General features: G+C 44.2%; 2 protein-coding genes across 4 annotated transcripts in view; one reads left to right on the top strand and one right to left on the bottom strand.

Moving 5' to 3' along the window:
• The window catches only part of LOC108098320 (centaurin-gamma-1A), a 57,371-nt gene extending 44,806 nt beyond the window's left edge, over positions 1-12,565 (top strand). For both annotated transcript variants that reach the window (XM_017201144.2, XM_017201145.2), the window contains exons 2-8: positions 4,911-5,143; positions 8,762-8,903; positions 9,019-9,153; positions 9,221-10,504; positions 10,630-10,747; positions 10,813-11,188; positions 11,252-12,565. In XM_017201144.2, the coding sequence (XP_017056633.1) occupies positions 4,911-5,143; positions 8,762-8,903; positions 9,019-9,153; positions 9,221-10,504; positions 10,630-10,747; positions 10,813-11,188; positions 11,252-11,575 (2,612 nt within the window). In that variant the 3' untranslated portion in view covers positions 11,576-12,565. The remainder of the gene's footprint in view (positions 1-4,910; positions 5,144-8,761; positions 8,904-9,018; positions 9,154-9,220; positions 10,505-10,629; positions 10,748-10,812; positions 11,189-11,251) is intronic.
• A 69-nt stretch (positions 12,566-12,634) lies between these two features.
• LOC108098319 (protein SMG5) lies at positions 12,635-18,455 on the bottom strand. Of its 2 annotated transcripts, none has more exons than XM_017201142.2 (6): positions 18,200-18,455; positions 17,570-17,717; positions 15,780-17,422; positions 14,357-15,712; positions 13,930-14,088; positions 12,635-13,857 (listed from the first exon to the last, which is right to left on the bottom strand). In XM_017201142.2, exons 2-6 carry the CDS (start codon positions 17,704-17,706, stop codon positions 13,616-13,618), a joined length of 3,537 nt encoding a protein of 1,178 aa, XP_017056631.1. In that variant the 5' UTR covers positions 17,707-17,717; positions 18,200-18,455; the 3' UTR covers positions 12,635-13,615. The 2 variants fall into 2 exon arrangements, with proteins under 2 accessions (XP_017056631.1, XP_017056632.1); XM_017201143.2 differs by lacking the exon at positions 18,200-18,455 and adding an exon at positions 17,834-18,126.
• Between the last annotated feature and the right edge of the window lie 656 nt (positions 18,456-19,111).

Genomic DNA, 19,111 nt, shown 5'->3' with positions numbered 1-19,111 from the left:
CAGTTGCATTTTACTTTAAGGAGTACAAAAAAATGTTTCAACTTCTTTTGAAAGTATTTTTCCATTAAAAAAGTAATTAAATTAAATTACTCTTGCTTTCAGTGCAGAAACAATTAGAGAACTTAAGTTTGTAATATAGGAAATTGGTTTTACCAATATTTTTAGAATGATAAGGCACTACTTTGTACTCGGCACTTCCCCCATTATGTGGTCTTAATTTCTGAACGATAAGAAATCATAGCTTACAGCCAAGTGATTTTCTCTTTATTTGCTTTCTGTTATACTTTATTATTTTACTGCCGCGTGTTTTGCAATTTACTCTTCCTGTGCTCGCATGATAAATGAGTTTCAACACAGAAACAAATTCAATTCGGCCCCAAAACTGATAAACGACCCAAAAATAAAAAAGCCAAATAAAAAAGCGCCAACAAAGAAATCGTCTATGCTTATAGATATTTTTTTTTTTGGCTGCAAATGAGAACAAGTTTACTGAGGAGTAAAAATGGAGTACGGAGTACAGAGGAACACTCATCAAGATGCTTTATTACCTGAGTGCATAAATCTCCCAGCCAATGACAGCATCCTAAGCAGAGCATCCTTAAGGGATCGCAGACTCAAGGAAAAGGAATCATTTAACCCTTTCCTTGGCTCGGGGCGTGGTCTTTTGAGTGTAGGCTTTAATCTTCAACTGTGTGTTTGGACAGCAAATTGAATGAAATTGCTCCTGAATCTAATTTATCAAAATCCAACACATGTTTCGCTTTTGGGAAGATCCAACGAGAGTTCCGCCATCTGCTCTTCTGTTTGTTTGGATGTTCGCGCTATTCGCTAATGATGCGTGAATTTCTGTGTCAATTTGAATTGTTTTTGCGATGGATTTCTGGCCGATGAAGTCATGTTGTTTCGACGACGCCACCCGCTACAATATTCATACGGAATGCGGCTGCACGTGACACTGGGCGAATGTATCTAACGGATACAGTTTCAGGTACACACCCATTCACATCCCCAACCCCATCTCCAAACCCATTCCATCTTTCTCGAATTGCGTGACGCTGATGATGATGATGATGCCCCAGGGCGAACCTTGAAGTGTCACAATCATTCGTGCAGAACTTTTCTAGTGGAGGAGACCTCTCCGAATAAGACAACAGTTGGACGAGTGGGTTTCCCCTCCCTCAGGTGTTCGCCTTATTGTTTTGTTTGTTTTGACTTGTAATTAATTGGTAAGTGCGACTGTTTAGCTGCGTTATTCGAGCCTAGAATGGAATCGGGGAGTGTTAAATAATTTGTTTACCGAAGTTCGACTTAGGTGCGCTTTAAAAAGTAAATAAACAACATTTAATCCAACATAAATGATTGCTAATAAATGCAATTTGGGATGTGATAACTGGTTACTTAAATATTTTGAGGTTTTCTAAATATTTTAAAAAATACATAAATGTGTTGTTACAGTAATATCTCTTAGTTTATTTACTTTATTTATGGGATTTATGCAGTACTTTCAACTCGCTTAATTTTCTAGTATTTTTTATATTTCTTTCTCTGTTAACCTTTAGGGCGCCTTTCACTTTGTTTATTCCCCATTTTAGTTACCTTTTCCTGTCTGCAACTTCCTCCTCCTTCGCCAGATTCACTGGTAATCTTGTTTGTGCGATCGCCCTTTTTGCCTCGAATCATTTGTGGGCTTTGCTAATTTTCTTTGCCTTTGTTGGGTCGTCAGAAGCAGAGGATCTGGTAGAAAAGAATCGGAAAAGAAAACCATTCCCTGTGTAGGCTACTTTTTTTTTTTTGCTGGTTGCTAGCGACTTTGCCACCAGTCGCCGTGATCTTCTTTCACCGATCTCTGGGCAAATACAAACGGCGAGCGGGACAAAAAGAAAGTAAATCTGGTTTTGGAGCAGATGTGCAGTAACTCCGGACGTCTTTCGACTATGGAAACGCCAACACCGAGATCATCTAAGGACAGGGAAGGAAAAAGAAGGGAATCGAAGGGAGATGGATAGAGGGGATCCTGAGATTTATGGCCTGTTGTTCGCCAGATCTTTTGAACTGGACACTGTCGACACGGTCAGCCTACCTAAATATTTTCGTAGGTTTTTCGTGGGCCAATGCAAATATGCAACTCGTATCCATGTGATTTATCCCATAAGATCGAACTGCTCTATCGCCATTCATATTTCCCTGAAAGGCGAAGCGAATGGGGAAAATATTCCTTTATTATGGTTATGGCTTATTAAAATCTCATTATCTGACCATTTTTGGGCACGACCAAAGTATCAAAACATTCGTGGCACGAATTGTTTGCCATTTGTGGCATCTAATTAGCGGGAATTTAAACCGTACTCAAGGCTAAAATGTTGCAGCTGGTTTAGCCAAAGCTGTTTATTCAGTTTTAAGGTTTTTTTTATATTTATATTTGATGTATTTATCAATTTTGTGTTTGTGGTTTTATGGGTTGGCCAGCCATTTAATGGGATCTCTCAGCTGTATTTGAGCGAAAGGATAGTCGTAAAATGCGATGACAGTTCTAACTGCTTCTTGTTGTGGCTACCGTAAACAACTAAACGGTTATAAACATTTTACGACAATTCCTGCGATAATCCTTGGCGCCTCCTGGACAAATAGAATTAAGGTATACGTCATTCTTGGATGCCCGGCACGCTTCTGGGTGATAAAACTCAGCCTGGTTTTTCAGTTCGGTTACAGCTGCTGTCAGTCATAAAACTAAGCCATCTATATCTTGAAGTTTTGGGTCATAAGGTCACCTGGCTGTGTAAGGAAAACACGTTTCCAAGGAGAGTTGGATTGAAGGACAAGAAGGGGAAAATGAATATTTCATATTGTTCGCTAATTAAAATGCTTAACCCACATCAAGAGCTGTAAGTCCCGAGCCTTCTTATCGCCTCAATGGCCAAAGTATATAAACACAAACAAACAAAAACTCAAAGAGTAAAAAGTAAAGGCCAAACACAAATCCAAACCGAGGAAAAACCCCTTTCAAACAACAAACACGGACACTTTCACCTCCCTTGATTTGATTTGGGCCTAGAACAAGAAATGCAAATGGAAATGAAAAAAAACGGAAATCGAATGTCTTTTGGGTTCCAGCTAGTTTGCATACGTAATTACTTCGGGAATTTTGACAACGATGGCGACATTTGACATGAGTTTGAGTTACGATCCCGCAGAGATAAAGATGCAGCCAGGGGATAGTTACAAGACAGAATGGAAAGAAAGAAAGGGTTGCCCTTGGGCTGGTGGTTTGAACTTCACACATAAGCCGATCGCCATCCCGCTCTGGATCTTAAATTCCCTATCCCCGATCCCCGATTCTCGATTCCAATCCCTCAGGTGATAGTTAACCCCAGACCAGCGGTGTGTCAGACATTTGACATCATTAGTCAAACTTAAAGACGCATTTGTAACTGGCTTGTAACTCTAAGCGCTTTAGGCTAATGACGAGCCATTAATTAGGCGGGATTGTCTATCGTGTTGGCCCACAATTTGTTACAATTCGAGCATTGGGAACCGAGAACCAGTCTCTGTTCGCCATCTTTGATCCGAAACCTATTTCCATTATACTCAAAAAAAAAAAAAAAAAAAAGGAAGAAAAAAAGGCATGCAAATTGCAAAACCGCGCTAATTTTTACCCTGCCATATCGCTTTCAATTGGACTCAACAATTCTTGGCCGGATTTATTTCGGTGTTTCCAGTATTATATAACAAAAGGCATATTTATTTCGTTTTAATTTGTAATTTTGCGCTCTGGTCAGCAAGGCGAGTCAGCAAGAGAGTGCAAACCAGTTGAACTTGTCTTGTCGTCCGCTGTCCATCGGCTCAGTCGATTAACAAGCGGCTGAGGAAAACAAGTTCCCAGCCCTGTGACAAACCCTTGAGACACGCCATACACATCCTGATCCATATCCATGTCCATGTCTGCATATGTTTCTTTGGCCATGTCCCTGTCGTTCTCAATCCAAAGGCAAAGTCCTTACTGTTTACTTAAGCAACTCTTAACAACTCATAATAGAGCAATTTTCACGTAGCCCTCTGCCTTTCAATCCAGTAAATCATCACCGGGCAACCCGACCATTCAACTGGTCAGCCATTGTCACTCCTTCTACCCCGAGTTCTCTCCCTTGAATAAAAGGAGTAAAGTAGCCTGGTCAGCCGAAATCCCCTTTTGCTGAAGTGAAATTGATCGCGGGCACTTGGAAATCTAATGGCTCGGGCTTGGCCCTTCGCTCCTTCCAGAAGAGATTTATGTTGGCACCTTAATGGTGTTTTCATTTTTGGTTTAGCAGATAGTTTAAATCGGGCGTGATGTGCAGAGGACGGAGATCTTTCGAAGGAGCCGCAAAAAGCTCAGCCGCAAACAGCTGGTCCACCTTGATATCGGGTTCCTTGGGCATTTCAATTAGCTACCCATTTATGGACCATTTCCTAGCCTTGAAGCCCTGAAACCTCGAATACCTTAAGTCTGATTGAGTGACTGCGACTTGACAATGAGCTAATTTAAATCAGAAAAGTGTTCGAGCAAACTGACAATTTAAAAGTTTTTTTTTTTTTGTATCAGACAGACAATTGCCAAAAATTGAAAAGAAGGCTTCCTGGCAAACATTTGTGCTGTCAATCAGGCCAGCAGGCTAAACATACGCTCGAAGGATGATTTATGTGAGTTAGGGCATCCTTTGGTAAGGATACATTTGCATAATGATGGGAGGATGTATTCCTGAGAGCTCGAAACTTTTGGCCGCGACATGTAGGTCAAAATGAAACGGGTTCGTTCTTTTTTGAGATCGCTAATTACGCTGCGGGAACTTGTTTTGTTTTTTTTCTACTCTGCTCTACATCCCAACTAGAAACAGAAACCCTTTGGCTAATGATAATTTGATGTTTTCTTACAGATTCGTTTGTGAACAGTCAGGAATGGACGATTTCGCGCTCGGTACCCGATTTAAGGCTGGGAATCGTGGGTTCACTGAACTCGGGAAAGTCGGCACTGGTTCATCGATATCTCACAGGATCCTATATGCAGGAAGAGTCTCCCGAGGGCGGTCGCTTCAAAAAGGAGGTCTTCATCGACGGCCAGAGCTACTTGCTGCTCATTCGCGACGAGGGTGGAGCTCCCGAAATGCAGGTAAGTCCTTGGGGTTTGTTTTTTTATATCCATGAAATATTCATGGGTATGGGAAAATGATGTATTGCTGGGGGTAGCACTTTGACGGGAAAGTTTGCCGTGCCGTAGACAAATAAATTTTCCCTTATCATCTTGTAAATATTTGAATTGAGGTCAACGTGGGATCAACTGGGCGAACATCTGGGGGTTGTTGCCCCCCTCACTTAGTTTTTATTTATCAATATAATTTGATTGAAATGCCTAGAACTTTCCCATTGCGGCTCTCTCAGACATATTCCTTCCAACCAATTATCCAAGTTTTGGCCACTCCACTTGCCTTTAGTTTACTTTTTCTGCCATTGCGCTAAACTTTTGCCTTGACTGGTCTTTAGGGAGTTGGGGGGGGTTTTTTCTTTTTTTTCGGCCCGGTCATGAGTCACTCGCAATCGAACTTCGACCTTTGGCAGACGAGAGGCGACTTTGTCGCACTGCCAGATAAGCGATTTCAACGTGTCCAGTTTTTGTTGGCCATTATGGCAGTACGTGATGCAGCATCACATCGCCATCATCCCATCATCCTCTCCTGGCCGAGAGCCAATAACTTGGCCCGCAGGGCTTGAGTTTGCCCAGTGCAAAATACACACAAAACACAATGCCGCCGAGCGAGCTCTCAGCAGATTGCCAACCCCTCAGCTGCAGTTGGGCAATCAAAAGTTCCTCCGGCCCCGAACCGAATGCAATTGAATTCGTCTTTTGTCAATACGAATACAAATACGAGTATACTCGCAATTCCTGAGATTGGGTTGCGTAATTAAAGGCAACTTAACCACGGGCTATTTACATTTGAACACGGGGCCTTGACTCATTGATTCCCCCGAGGCTTCTGTGGCTCAAGGAGCTTTTGTTCGGCGCTCGGCTTTGATATTTCATTGCTCTACGTACTGTATGTACTGTTTGCATTTGCATTTTTGCAATTGCAATTTCGCATTTCGCTAATACCCTTCCCCCTGCCAAATTTTCCCAAGTTGGCGAGGCCTTCTGCGCCTGCGGCTTAAAGGGTGAAAGTGAGGATTATAAATTTTAAGCTGCTTTTGCTTTTCACTAGTCTCTCTCATTTTTTATTTGCGGTTCTATTTACACGACTCGAGGGGAAAGGGGGAGGGTCGCTGGGCGGTAGCTAGGGGGTTGCTTAAAAAAAAATGTGCCAGACACGCGACCCTCGAAATCCCAATAATATCCCTATAATCCTTGCTCTAGTCCCGCTGACTGACAGTCTTTCAATATTTGCTATCTCCCGTTGTTAGCGATTCTTATTCAAATTGCATTTTCTACTTCCGTTCTGTTTAATTATAAGTTTGGAGAATTTTTGCAAGTCAAGCAGATGATTGACCTAAATTATCGCTGGGATACATAACAAAGGATTAAGACTCAAAATGGTTCAAAAGGGAAGAGTTTTTTATAAACAGTTCGAGAGGCGAGGTTTTAGAGTAACTGGATTGTAAGGAAACAGTTTTAAATGACTTTAAAATATTTATTTGAAATATTATGCAAATAAAGTTATTTTTTCGTTTAACAGTTTTAATTAAACAAGTTTTTTTCATTATTTTGATAAAAGCTTGAGATTGACACATTTAATTAACAATTTTTCTCGCTTCACCGCACTGTAATGCAACTTTCTCCCAATGCATATTGCATAACCATTGAATTCGCTCCATGTCAAACTGTCAATCAGCCCTTTCACTTCAGCGCACACACTCCAATCGACCTCCCACTTTTGCTTCATTTGTGATTCTTTCCATTTCAGAAAATCAACTAATTTTATACCACTTTCTTCGGCTAACTCTCGTGTCAGTCACATCTTTATGGGACATAATAAACCCATATTTCATCAGCAAAATAACCCTCATTTGTGTCGGCAATCGGCAGAAGTTACGTCAAGAGTAACTGTAACGCTAACCCACCCAAAAACCTACCCAACAACCCAAAGTTCCACCCTCGCAGGAAGAACAGTCACCCAACTTTTGGGTGGAATCAGTCATTCAATGGTCTACTCGTCGCCACTCTGTCGCATTTGAAGTTGCTTTTTTCGGTTTCCCCAGCGAAGGATATCATTACCATATACGAGTCACGAGACGTCGGCGAAAACAGCGACAACAATGTTGCATACGACCAGAAATGGTCGATTTCTTATTGTTAAAAACGACGAATGGGGGGTGTACACTCGAGGTACTTTGAATAGGAACAGATACGAGATAACTAGTTGAGAATAAATATTTTATATAAAATTTGCAAAAGGGGTTTAATATAGGTTTATTAATTTGAGTTATTGAGGAAGTTCATATATTTTATTGAACTTCAGTTTTAATATTTGCATTAATGAAACGATCAAATATTTCTAAGAGATTGCTCTTGAAAAGCAAAAGTTATTCAAAATTTTTTTTTTTTGGTGAAACTGTTTCTTTCCTTACAAACCAAACTATTTTGGCGACCTGCTACTTTCGTATGCAGTTGTTTTTCTTCATCATCAGCATACATATGTGCATTAAGGACCCCGCTCCCACACACATAAACATCCCCGAATCGAGTATCTGTGTGAGCTCGAGCCTGTCGTCGCCGTTTGGTGCAACTTTTTTGCGACCCCCTTTGCGCTGGTGCTTCGTTTTTGCTTTCCTGTTTCCTCTGCATACATTTTCACAACAAATCATAAAAAGTGGCAATGATGGCGGCGCCAGAAGCATTGGGGAATGCGGGGAGAGGAAGGATATCCCAACCACCCACCACACACACACAGGCACACAACACAATGCACACAGCAACAAAACACAGACGACGAGTGTCCTCGTTGCCAGGACATTCTAGCAGCCAGTTGTTTGTCGACTGGCGTCGCGTGCGGGCGGCTTTTTTTCCATCGCCGGATTTCTGCTCCTGTCACACAGGATAAACTCGAACGACCCAGCGACTCCATGAGCGAGTTACATAAATAATTCAGCTATTCTGTCCAGGTAAAATGCCTGCGATGCATTATTAATTGATTCGAACCGAAGGACAGTCAATCAATATTAACTGGAAAACTCCATTTCCTGGCGTCGCCTTCAATGGGAATCCTGCGCAGAAACGGCAAAGCCTGTTTACATGCCACATAAAAGTTCATTATCCTGCCAAACTGTGTGTGCGTGTGTGTTTGCTTGTGTGTGTGTTGGGCATACAAAAATCATTAAAAAGTTTAACACACGCCTGCCTGGCGAGCGGAGTAGAAAGAAGTCTTCAAGTGCTTCATTAGCGACTTTCTCAAGTGTGTGTGTTGAGTCCTTCGGCCCAGCTGAAAAAAAAATGGAGAAAAAACAACAACTCAGGCTCAAACTCCTCACAAGGATCTGCTATATATACATATACATATAGGTCCATTGTTTTGTGCGCTTCCGCCAGACGCCGCATTTTGTTTACTCCCCATCCCACATCGTCCAATACCAAATCCAAGTCGTTCCTCCCCGGAATCCCTCGCAAAGTCAAGGACTCGACGCGTCCCAAAGCGCGCTATGTTTTCGCAGGACTCTCTTTGTTTTCAGTTTTTTTAGCTTCTACTTTCCCAAACCCTTTTTCCATCGGTCTCACAAAATGCTTTTTCGTCTTTCCTTACAGTTCGCTGGCTGGGTGGATGCGGTAATCTTCGTCTTTAGTTTGGAGAACGAGGGCAGCTTTAATACCGTCTATAACTACTATACTAAAATGGCGCACTTTCGAAATGGCCAGGAGATACCCATGATATTGGTGGGGACGCAAGGTGAGTCAACAAACTTTATATTGCATAAAAAATTAACACTCAAAGAAAGGTTTTCAAGGTTCTTGATTTTTTTGATATTTCAAATTATATTATAATAATTCCATTCTTTTAACAGATGCCATTAGTGAGCGCAATCCTCGCGTGATTGACGACACCCGTGCCAGGAAGTTGGCCAGCGATTTGAAGCGTTGCTCCTACTACGAGACCTGTGCCACCTATGGCCTAAATGTGGAGCGTGTCTTTCAGGATGGTGAGTTTAAAAACTTGTTCAATAAAATCACAAATTTCCTAACAAAACTCCTTACCTTACCTTACAGCCTGTCAAAAGATCCTGTCGCAGCGCCTGCCTCTGCCACCTCAAGTGCAACCGGCGAGACCGACGACACCGCAGGGCAACCGCATGGGATTGGCTACCTTTCAGGCACCCACCAATGGACAACGTGGCCAGCAGCAGTTGCCACTGAGGATGAGTGCGGATTTCGCGCAGGCGGAGCAGAAACTGTGGTCCCTGCAAGCGACCAGCAGTTCCACCACCAACGAGAACAACAACATCACCAAATACAATCCCGGAGCTGCGAATTCGCTGCAGGGCGATTGCTCTCAGGTGCAACTGAGAGATCCGCGGGATCTGGCGCCACCGCCGGGAAAGGAGCTGCCCACGCCCACCTCAACGCCCACGACGAGCCGAAAGAGCCGGCGGCGTTCGAACCTGTTCAATCCCTCCTCCTCGAAGAAAGCGGACAAGGAGAAGGAGGCAAAGAGCAGCGAGCTGGGCAGTGGACGCTCCATTCCCATCAAACAGGGTTACCTGTACAAGCGATCCAGCAAATCCCTGAACAAGGAGTGGAAGAAGAAGTACGTGACGCTGTGCGACGATGGACGGCTCACCTATCATCCTTCGCTGCACGACTACATGGAGGATGTGCACGGCAAGGAGATACCGCTGCAGTACGTCACCGTTAAGGTGCCGGGACAGAAGCCTCGTGGCTCCAAGAGCATTATCACGAACAGCGCGCTGACCAGTTCCCTGATGGCCAATGGCCAGCGGGCGCAGAATGCACTAAGCGATGGTATTGGATGCCTCACACTTGCCAAGGACAATCAGCGCAAGCTGAGCGAGAAGCTATCCCTTCTGGGAGCCGGATCCGGAGTGGCTGGCGGTGGCGGGGAGCCGCTGAAGTCGAACAGCTCACAGCAGACGAGCGGGGACGAGGGCATAGCCATGTCCAATTCAAACTCACAGACTTTCACCGTCGGAGAGGCGGTCAACACGGCCAATAAGTTGGAGGCCCAGACGCCGAACGTAAAGAAGCGACATCGCCGCATGAAGAGCAGCAGTGTGAAGGCCAACGAGGCGGACGACAACGATGGCTACGAGTTCTACATCGTTTCGCTGGACTCCAAGCAGTGGCACTTCGAGGCCGCCAATTCGGAGGAGCGCGACGAGTGGGTGGCGGCCGTCGAGCAGGAGATCTTCAAGAGCCTGCAGAGCATCGAGAGCAGCAAGACCAAGCAGGCCACCAGCACGGATCTGGCCGCCATGTTGGCCATTCGGCAGCGAGTCCCCGGAAATGGGTTCTGCGTCGACTGTGGAGCGCCAAGTGAGTTTAATGGCACTCTATAAAAATCATTTATTCAGTAGAGGATGCCTTATCTAAAATGTTCTTTCGTAAAATTGAGAATTTCTTTGTATTTTACTAATGTACTTATTTATTCCTTTTTCCAGATCCTGAATGGGCCAGTTTGAACTTGGGCGTACTTATGTGCATCGAGTGCTCCGGAGTGCATCGCAATCTGGGCTCGCATATATCCAAGGTTCGCTCTTTGGGTCTGGATGACTGGCCGTAAGTTTATTGTAACTATATCCTCCTTCAAATCTTAATAAACATATTCTTTATTGCCGTATTAGATCGCCGCATCTCAGTGTGATGCTGGCCATTGGCAACAGTCTGGCCAACTCCGTTTGGGAATCGAACACAAGGCAACGGGTGAAGCCCAATTCACAGGCCAGTCGGGAGGAGAAGGAGCGATGGGTGCGCAGCAAGTACGAGGGCAAGGAGTTCCTGACGCCACTGAGCAGTGGTTCCTCAGCGCATCCCAGCCCGAGTCCGGGTCAGCAGCTAATTGAGGCTGTGATCAGGGCGGACATCAAGTCGATAGTTTCGATCTTGGCCAATTGTCCGTCGGAGGTGACCAATGCGAACGTGAGTGCCAGGGATGTGCGCACTCCACTGTTGCTGGCCTGCGCCATAGGCAATCTGGCCATCGCACAGCTACTGATATGGGTAAGTTTACTAAAAACAATTAGTAATTGGAAAGTAAATTAATATATTCCTTACTCTTTCCAGAACGGCGCCAATATCAAGCACACGGACCACGAGGGTCGCACTTGTTTGGCCTACGCTCGAGCGGCTCAATCTTTGGCCACCGCCAAATCGATCAAGGCAGCAGCGGCTGCGCAAGCGGGCACCACGATTCCGGCACCCGCCCCACCCACAAACGGTGGCATTCCTGCTCCCCAATACAATGTCGAGGATACGACGGCGCTGGTGGAGCTACTCGAAGGACTGGGTTGTCCGGAGGCAGCTCCTTTGACCGCCAGCGGCACTTTGCCCAGGAGACGCGACACGCTGGGCACGCCCTACGAGAAATCCGTGTCGGGTGTGATCTGAATTAGTTAAAATTTGTATTAAGATAAACGTGAATTTTTGGTAGCAATTGTACAATTGATTAGATTTTGTTGTTCGTAACGGAATTAGTTTAAATTCGATCGGAAAAAGTTTGTATAGCGATTAGTATTTAGGTTTTTAGGAATGTTGTGCAAATGTTTTATATATATTACTATTTTTATTTGGCAAACGTTGAATGGAAATTCACAAGTTTTATTTATGTTTTTTTTTAGTTTGTTTAGTTTCTAAGCCAACAAAAAACCTGTACAGCCTTGTTGTAATCTCAAGTGTATAATTTATTATTTTCGTATTACGTATTACTATTATTATTGTTTTTATCTTGTGCAGGTTTTTTAAATCGTTTGCAAAACAATTATTTAGTAATATTATCTTGTAACTCTCGATAACATCAGCAGATTGCAAAAAGACTTTACGTAAAACTCGAAAAAAAACAAACATACTTATACACCTTTAACAATAGACAAAAGCTGATGCAAAATATACGTATAAACGAAATGAATCTAAGATTAAAGCCAAAAACAAACTTATACTAAACAATATACACGAACATATATATATTTATATACATAAATAGTTGAAATTGCTTGATAATCGGTTAAAACAAATGAACACGCCCAAAACGTTGCTTATGCTGAACCAAACTCACAAACCAACAAAATTCTTTGCTATATAAATTCCAACAAAGAGAATTCGTTTCGTAGATTTTACTGCCGAACATTCTGTTGGTATTAAATCTGAGTAGACAAAAATTAAATTGAAAGTATTTCAAAACTATTATACAAAATAGTTATAAATCAATCTATTAATATTACTATATGTATACACCCCCCTATATTGTGTACGCTATTTGTACGAATTACAAACCACACAACGTGACAAACTCAATCTAATTGGAAGGAAAAGTAGCACACAAAAATCACAAAAAAACAACAAAAGAAAAACCCTTCAATAAAAATCTATTAAACTTTTAAATATTGGTGTTTTATATACAGTTATTAGGTCTGGGAATGTATTTTCTTCAACTTGAATTAAAACAACTTGTTTGTGGTCGGGCGCTTTATTAATCAAACAAAATCTAACAAGCTTTCAATTTTGGAAACATTTAAAATGATGTAGAATTTCGTTTACATATGTGCGGCATTTTTTCTTCATTCTTTATGGGAAATTGTATGGTGTGTCCCACAAGCGAGACTTTAGTTAAGACTGCATTTAAATGTAAGTTGTAATACATATACCATATATTTTGTTTTTGTAGAGAAGATCACGCGGATTGCCTAGTCAGAAGCGTAAAAAATTTAAATTTACTCCGTCTGCCAAACCGAGAACGAAACACAACTGCAGGAAAGATCGAGGGGCATTGGATCCGCGGTCCAAACTCGACGCAGGGAGGTCACAGTATTGAATACGGATTGGTACATCAAGCGATTTAACCGATTATATGGTCGATCTATCCTGACTATCGCCGCCATCCCGCGCTCTCCTTCCTCTCAGCTGCTTCACGAAGAACTCGTGTCCGTTAACCGCTCAGGCCTCGCCTGCTGTTATCATGAAAATTTGTTCGTTTCTTTTCATTTTTTTTTTTTTTTGTAGATTTTTTTTCCGTATCATTTTTGTTTATGTTCTGCATTTGCCATTTGTCCATTTAACACTAGCTGGGAAGTCGTCATCATTGTAGCCATCGAGTTGAAAGTGAACGATTTTGATTGGTATTTTGTTTTAGTTTTGGTCTAAACACAACAAGCAAATTCCACGCAATGCTGCTGCTGCATAGGCTGTTTCTTGGGGGGATCATGCTCCCGCTGATGGTAACATTTTCAGTTTCTTTTTTTCGGGGGAAACACGGCCACAACCGAGGCTGCAGCAGCGATTGCTGGTTTGGTTTTGCCGTCGTCCACGGCTTGTGTCGATTTGTGGTTGTACAGAGAGAACACGCTCGCACCCTTTTAGATTGCATTGCATCTGGTCTGCAGTTGCCTTTGCCGCCTTAGCGCCCGCTACCTTTGCCGCTCCACTTGGGCCCGTTCATTTTTTGTTGGCCTTGAACTTGGCGTAGAAGCTCTGGATCTGGGCATAGCGGACGGGTATCGAGTCCAGGATGCCGGTGTAGCTGAAGTTCTGCTGCTGGCGGTTCTTCTCGTGCAGATTATCGCCCGACAAGTACGTGACCACGCTCTTCTGCAGTTCGCTTACGTGCGGATCGGCATGGTTGGCCACCAGATGATTGCAGAACTGCGCAATCTGAAGAAAAACCGAAGCGTCACGATCTGTGCGGGAAAGCACACAAATAATACTATTAGTTAGCACTTTGTATTGCGATAAAAATTTAACCAACTCACCCATCTTGCGTGATATCTTTAGTAGCGAAAGCGGCTGACTTTCGTTATCGCGCTGGGCACGCAAATGCCTATTGCCCTGTTTAAACTCCTGCTCCAGCCAACGGATGACATGGCGAACATTCTCGCTGCGTTTCTTCAAGTCATCCAACTCATTGAGCACTAAGTGGAAAAAGATAATCGATTATTTTGGGGTCTTTCTCCTTGGGTGTAGGTTAAGGTGATTCGATTTATGTGGATACAATTGGAAAAGAACGAATTGCACTACTCATTTGTGAGCCATAAACTTCATTGTTTTTCAGTTCGTTTAATTGTATAAATGAATAAAGGTTCTCTAAGATGACTTTGCTGAGTTTGTGAATTTTTTTTCTTTTCGCTTCGTTGATTTTGTGTCAAACTAATCGACCCACCCTGCGATAGGCGCACTCACCTGCATTCGGGATGAGGACAATGCACTTCTTGGTCCTCACCAACGACTTGACAATGCCATTGTATTCGGTCAATGCCTTTGAATCGACGACTACAAATGGGGACATAACCACATGCGGGGGACTATCCCGCAGCTCCTCTTCCAGGGTTTCGACCTCGTTCTGTAGCCACAGTTTGCCCATCAGCTCGCACTTCTTCGACTTGGCCTCCGAGCGCTCCTCATCGGCCCCCGAACTGGATTGCACATTCAGTTTCTCGATGACGCTGTTTGTGGTTGTGGAGGCGGACGTGCCGCCGGCCACAGAGGTTCCGGTGGCACTAGCTATGACCGCGGCAGCCTTCTCGGCATTACGATTCCTTAGGTAACCCTTGCGTGGCACCTTCCGGCACTCCTCCACGGTGTCCTTCTCCTCGTTGCTGGTGTAGCTCTTGCGGACGATGCCGTTCTTGCGGTCCGAGTAGCGACGGGTGCGTCCTTCATTCCTCTTTGTTCGGTTCGTTTTCGGAGCGGTACGGCGCTCACGACGGCGATTTCCACCTCCCTTCTTCTCTTCGCGCTGTTTCTTCTTCTGGGTCTCGGTGAAACGGCGTGTTTTCACGCAGAACCTGTAGTTGAACTTCTTTTGCTTGCAAATAAAAAAACCAAAGTCGACCATTTTGAAAATACGGAGTATAGACTCCTCCTGGGGAGTAACGCGCTCCCGGATAATGGTCTCCCAGTCCAGGGTGATCTGAGTGCTCTGGAAAATGTCGAAATTCTTGAAGGCAAAGTCCTCGGTAAGTGGAACATTGGCCCGCACATCAAAGAGTTCGACCAGGGAATCGCGGACATTGGCGGTGGTCAGGAGCTCACGCTCAAAGTAAACCTTCCTGGTGAAGACGTCGATGTTGCAATAGTTGAGCAGCTTCATTATCTTGTGCACAAACTCCGGATTGGAGTGATAGCAGCCAATGAGGATCTCTGGATTGATACGCAGCCAGTCAAAGAGCATTTTCAGGGCTCTGATGGTCGGCTCATTGTGGAGACAATCAATTATTATATTGGGATTGATTTTGGTGTATTTGTTGCGGTACACCAGCTTTTTGGGTGGCTCTGAAAAGCTGACCGGTGGCGGGGCAGGTTGGGCACCCTCCACCGGATTAGTTTTGGCCTCCTCGGCGCTCTTAAAGTTCAGCTGCAGCACCTCAAAGCTACGCAGCAGTTCCTCAGAGTCAACCTCCTGTGAGTTGGATCTGCGCTCCACTTCCTCGGGATACACGAGTTTCTCCTCTTCAATAACCACATCTTCATTGTCTGAGTAGACCAAGCCGCCTCCTCCACAGCCGCCAGATTTGCGATCTTTCTTGTTGTAAGAAGCTGATGAAAGAAATATATTTCAATGTTAGTTAACATATATAAAGAAAAAATTCATTTAATGACTAACCTGCTTCATAGTGCTCTTCACCGCAAGGCTCGCCAGGATCAGCGGCATCGATGTCACTGAAATCGGTGTCGAAATTAGAGCTCAGATCGGTGTAGTCCTCCTCATCGCTGTAGAAGTCGGTGTCCAGTTCACTCTCGCTGTCGTAGCAGGAACTGTCGTCCGACTGGGCAATCTTGCGACGACGGCGACGCAGACGCATTCCACGTCGCTTGCTTTTGCAGGAGAGCGGGGTCTTAAGATCCGACTCCTTGGCTTCGTCGCTGGAGCGCGTAGAAACGGCCTCACCGATTTTATCGCCATCTGGTGCCTCCTGGGTCTTCGCTTCCTCGCCAGAGTGCTGACTATCGCGCGAGTCGGAGCTGAATTCCTTTAGAGAATGAGGTCTTGGCATCATCTTCTTGTCCTTGCGTTCACACTCGCCTACGGCTGCCAGCCAATTCTTATACTCATTCCGGGATTTGCGAACAACGGTGTCAAACTCCTGGAAACGCTGCTCATACTCCGCCTGGAAGCGTTCGTTGTCCTGAGCGCGGGCCAAGATCGTCTGCTCGATGCTGACGATGCAGGCGTCCATAAGATCCGAGCAGGCCGCCACCAAAAAGGCATGCAGCGAGTAGACTTTCGGTGAGTTTATCATCTTTAACTTCGATAGGCAGAAGAACAGGATGGACACAATCTTGAAGATGCTGGGTTCCGGAACGCGCAGCTGCTGAGAGCAGAGGATCTTGCGCAGATCAATGAGGACGCAGTGGCACAGAGCATTAAAATCCGGCACCTCCTTGTCGAAGAAGAAAATATCCACAATGAGATAGAACCTGGCGAAGAAGTCCTCAATGCTAAAGTCTAGCTTCTCGGGATCCATTTGCTCCAGGTATTCAGTGTGCTTCCCGAAGAGCTTATTCAAGTTATTTTCGCTCAGTTCGAAGGGTATGATGCACACGAGGGAGTACAGATAGTGGTAAGTAGAATCCAAATCGTGGTTCTGGCCGTAGTATAGAGTGCCCAACTGATTTTGGGCCATTCCAATGGCCGGATTCAGCTTAAAGGCCTCCAAATAGTATTTGGCCACCTGTTCCTTGCTGATGCTCAGCTTGCTATCGATGCGAAAGTCGAGAAAGTAGCGATGCAGATCGCCCAGGCTGAGGAGCGAGGAGTGTATGGTGTCTAAAGCAAAGGACACCGCCTCCAGACTCTTGTCGACCGCGTGAGTTCCCGAATGCGACACCTCCATGGAGTCGCCGATCATGTCGCTTATGTAGCCATCGCTGATGATGGAAAAATCAATTAAATACTTGAGATCCAGGTCGTAAATTTCTTCCATGCGGGCCGACAATCGCTTGTAGTTGAATATTCCGGCGCAGAGAAATCGCTCTAGCTTCTGCATGTTCTCCTGGGCGGTGGCCGCATCCTGGCCCTGTTTGTGCCAGCTCTTCTTGACGAAGGCGATAAACTCGTAGTAGCCACGACGCCACATCACTTCGCGCACTTTCTTGCCCACCGATTGGTAGTCCTTGAAGATGATTTGCTTGCATAGTTGAACCAGTAGTGAGCGCTTCTCCTCGATTTCGTGCTGGAATAGCTGTCCCACGGTCTGGACGTTCTTCTTGGCATCATCCAGTTGCTTGGAGGCGGTGTAGAGGGACCTATTTGGATTTTACGCATGTGATAAGGTAATCTATGGAGTGGGTTGTAAACGATGCAGAGGTGACAGGGAGGAATCATTGCATGTTAAGCCCTGATTCCTTGCAAGTACAGCTACCGCTGCGCCGTTTACAAAATTATTTTCTTACCTGTAGAGATCCTTTACCTCCTGGCTGAGGGTACAGGTGCCATTATTCGGCTCCAAGCCTCGACAGCGATTCGTTCCGCCATCCATGGCGCACTCGCTGGAGGCATTCGATCCTCCAGAGCTGAGTGTCGCCTCCATTTCAAGAGGTTCTGCGATGAAAATGAACGTAAAACACACGGTTTACAAAAATGATAAGTATCCACGAAGCAGCTGCTTTTTGCACAGCTGGCAACTCTGCTCGGTTGGGGAAAAAGTAAACACCCACTAGACGATGCCCGGATTCCTCCAGCTGTTTCTCGAATTCTCAAAATTTTTTGCTGACGAATTGTTTTTCCAAATAAATTGTTACTTTATTGTACGTCTATGTTTTTGTTTTTGTTTCAACTGGTGACGCACACAAACACATGTGTGCCTTGTTTTTCGAGAGTGTATTATGGCGTAGTTTCGTTTTATTGAATAATCAATTAAACACACACACGCACTTCGCTTTTGCTTTTACTTCTGCTCGATGCTCTGGTATCTTCGATACTGCAACGGCAGTTGCGAAATAACTATGCACTTCTTTTACCCGCTTCCCTCAGGTAGAATCCAACGGCGGGGGATTAGTGTTTACCTGGGCGATTTGCATTACCTTTTATTCGATTCTGTTGCTGTTGTGTTGTGTGTAGTTCTGCAAATTTCACGTTTTTGCTCCTCCTTTGTTGAACAACAAAATGGCGCTTGCACGGTCAGACTGCGCGGGAGAAAAATAACGCGCACGATGTATGGTGGAATTGATTAGTTTAATAATATTTATATCTGGAGATATATTTCCATTATGTCGATTTGCAAACCGATTTTAAAAGCAAGAGCATTTGAAACCGAGCCGTTTTGTTATAATGTTTTGATCGCATGATCATGAGCTATTCAGTGTTGGTAAGTATCGATAGCTATCGAATGCGACATATCGATTATTTAACAATCGCCGCCGTTTTTAAAATGCATAAGCAAAGCTAAAGGTAAGGTATAATTTTCTTTGGCTATAAACCGCAAAATGCTTAATAAAACATATTTGCCAAAAACTAGAGCCAAGTAAAATAACTAAAGCTCATTTGTTTTGATTGTTTGAGGCCGGGTATTTTTTTCAGTTTTTAAGAGAAGGGAATTTTCGCTAAATATATAAGTAAATAAATAAAACCAACTAACTAAAAGAATGAAAGAATGAAAAGAGCATTGGCCACCGTTTTATAATGGTTTTTTCTGTAACCCAAAGGAAGATTTTTACACATTAGTTTATTTTTATATTAAAAATTATCACCCTTTTGTGTCAACTCAGTTTTTTTTAGCGCCTTCAATATTTGCCAATGAAGCCAAATGTGAAGAAATGTGTCAAGCATATTAATGATCTTCCAGATGTCGGCTTATCTTTCCTTCTACCTGGCCGAGAACCTCCAATACGTCTGGAAACCTCAGCTGCGGCTAAGCCGAGCTCGCATTAAAAATAAATAATGCTCGCGTTTATCGGACATTTCTCTCGGCAACGTCGTTTGGTCACTTGATTAGC

This window comes from Drosophila ficusphila, unplaced genomic scaffold (genome assembly GCF_018152265.1).
Source record: "Drosophila ficusphila isolate 14025-0441.05 unplaced genomic scaffold, ASM1815226v1 contig_712, whole genome shotgun sequence".
In the NCBI taxonomy this organism is placed as follows: Eukaryota; Metazoa; Arthropoda; class Insecta; order Diptera; family Drosophilidae; genus Drosophila; species Drosophila ficusphila.
This window is presented reverse-complemented; position numbering and strand designations above follow the sequence as displayed.

What these genes read in the sequence shown, in the direction of transcription:
- LOC108098319 (XM_017201142.2), bottom strand. Translation starts at nt 17,706, where the DNA reads ATGGAGGCGACACTCAGCTCTGGAGGATCGAATGCCTCCAGCGAGTGC. An exon ending in TGAAGAGCACTATGAAGCAG is followed by an intron (nt 15,713 to 15,779) that starts GTTAGTCATTAA and finishes TTCTTTCATCAG; the next exon opens with CTTCTTACAACAAGAAAGAT. An exon ending in TGTCCTCATCCCGAATGCAG is followed by an intron (nt 14,089 to 14,356) that starts GTGAGTGCGCCT and finishes TTTTCCACTTAG; the next exon opens with TGCTCAATGAGTTGGATGAC.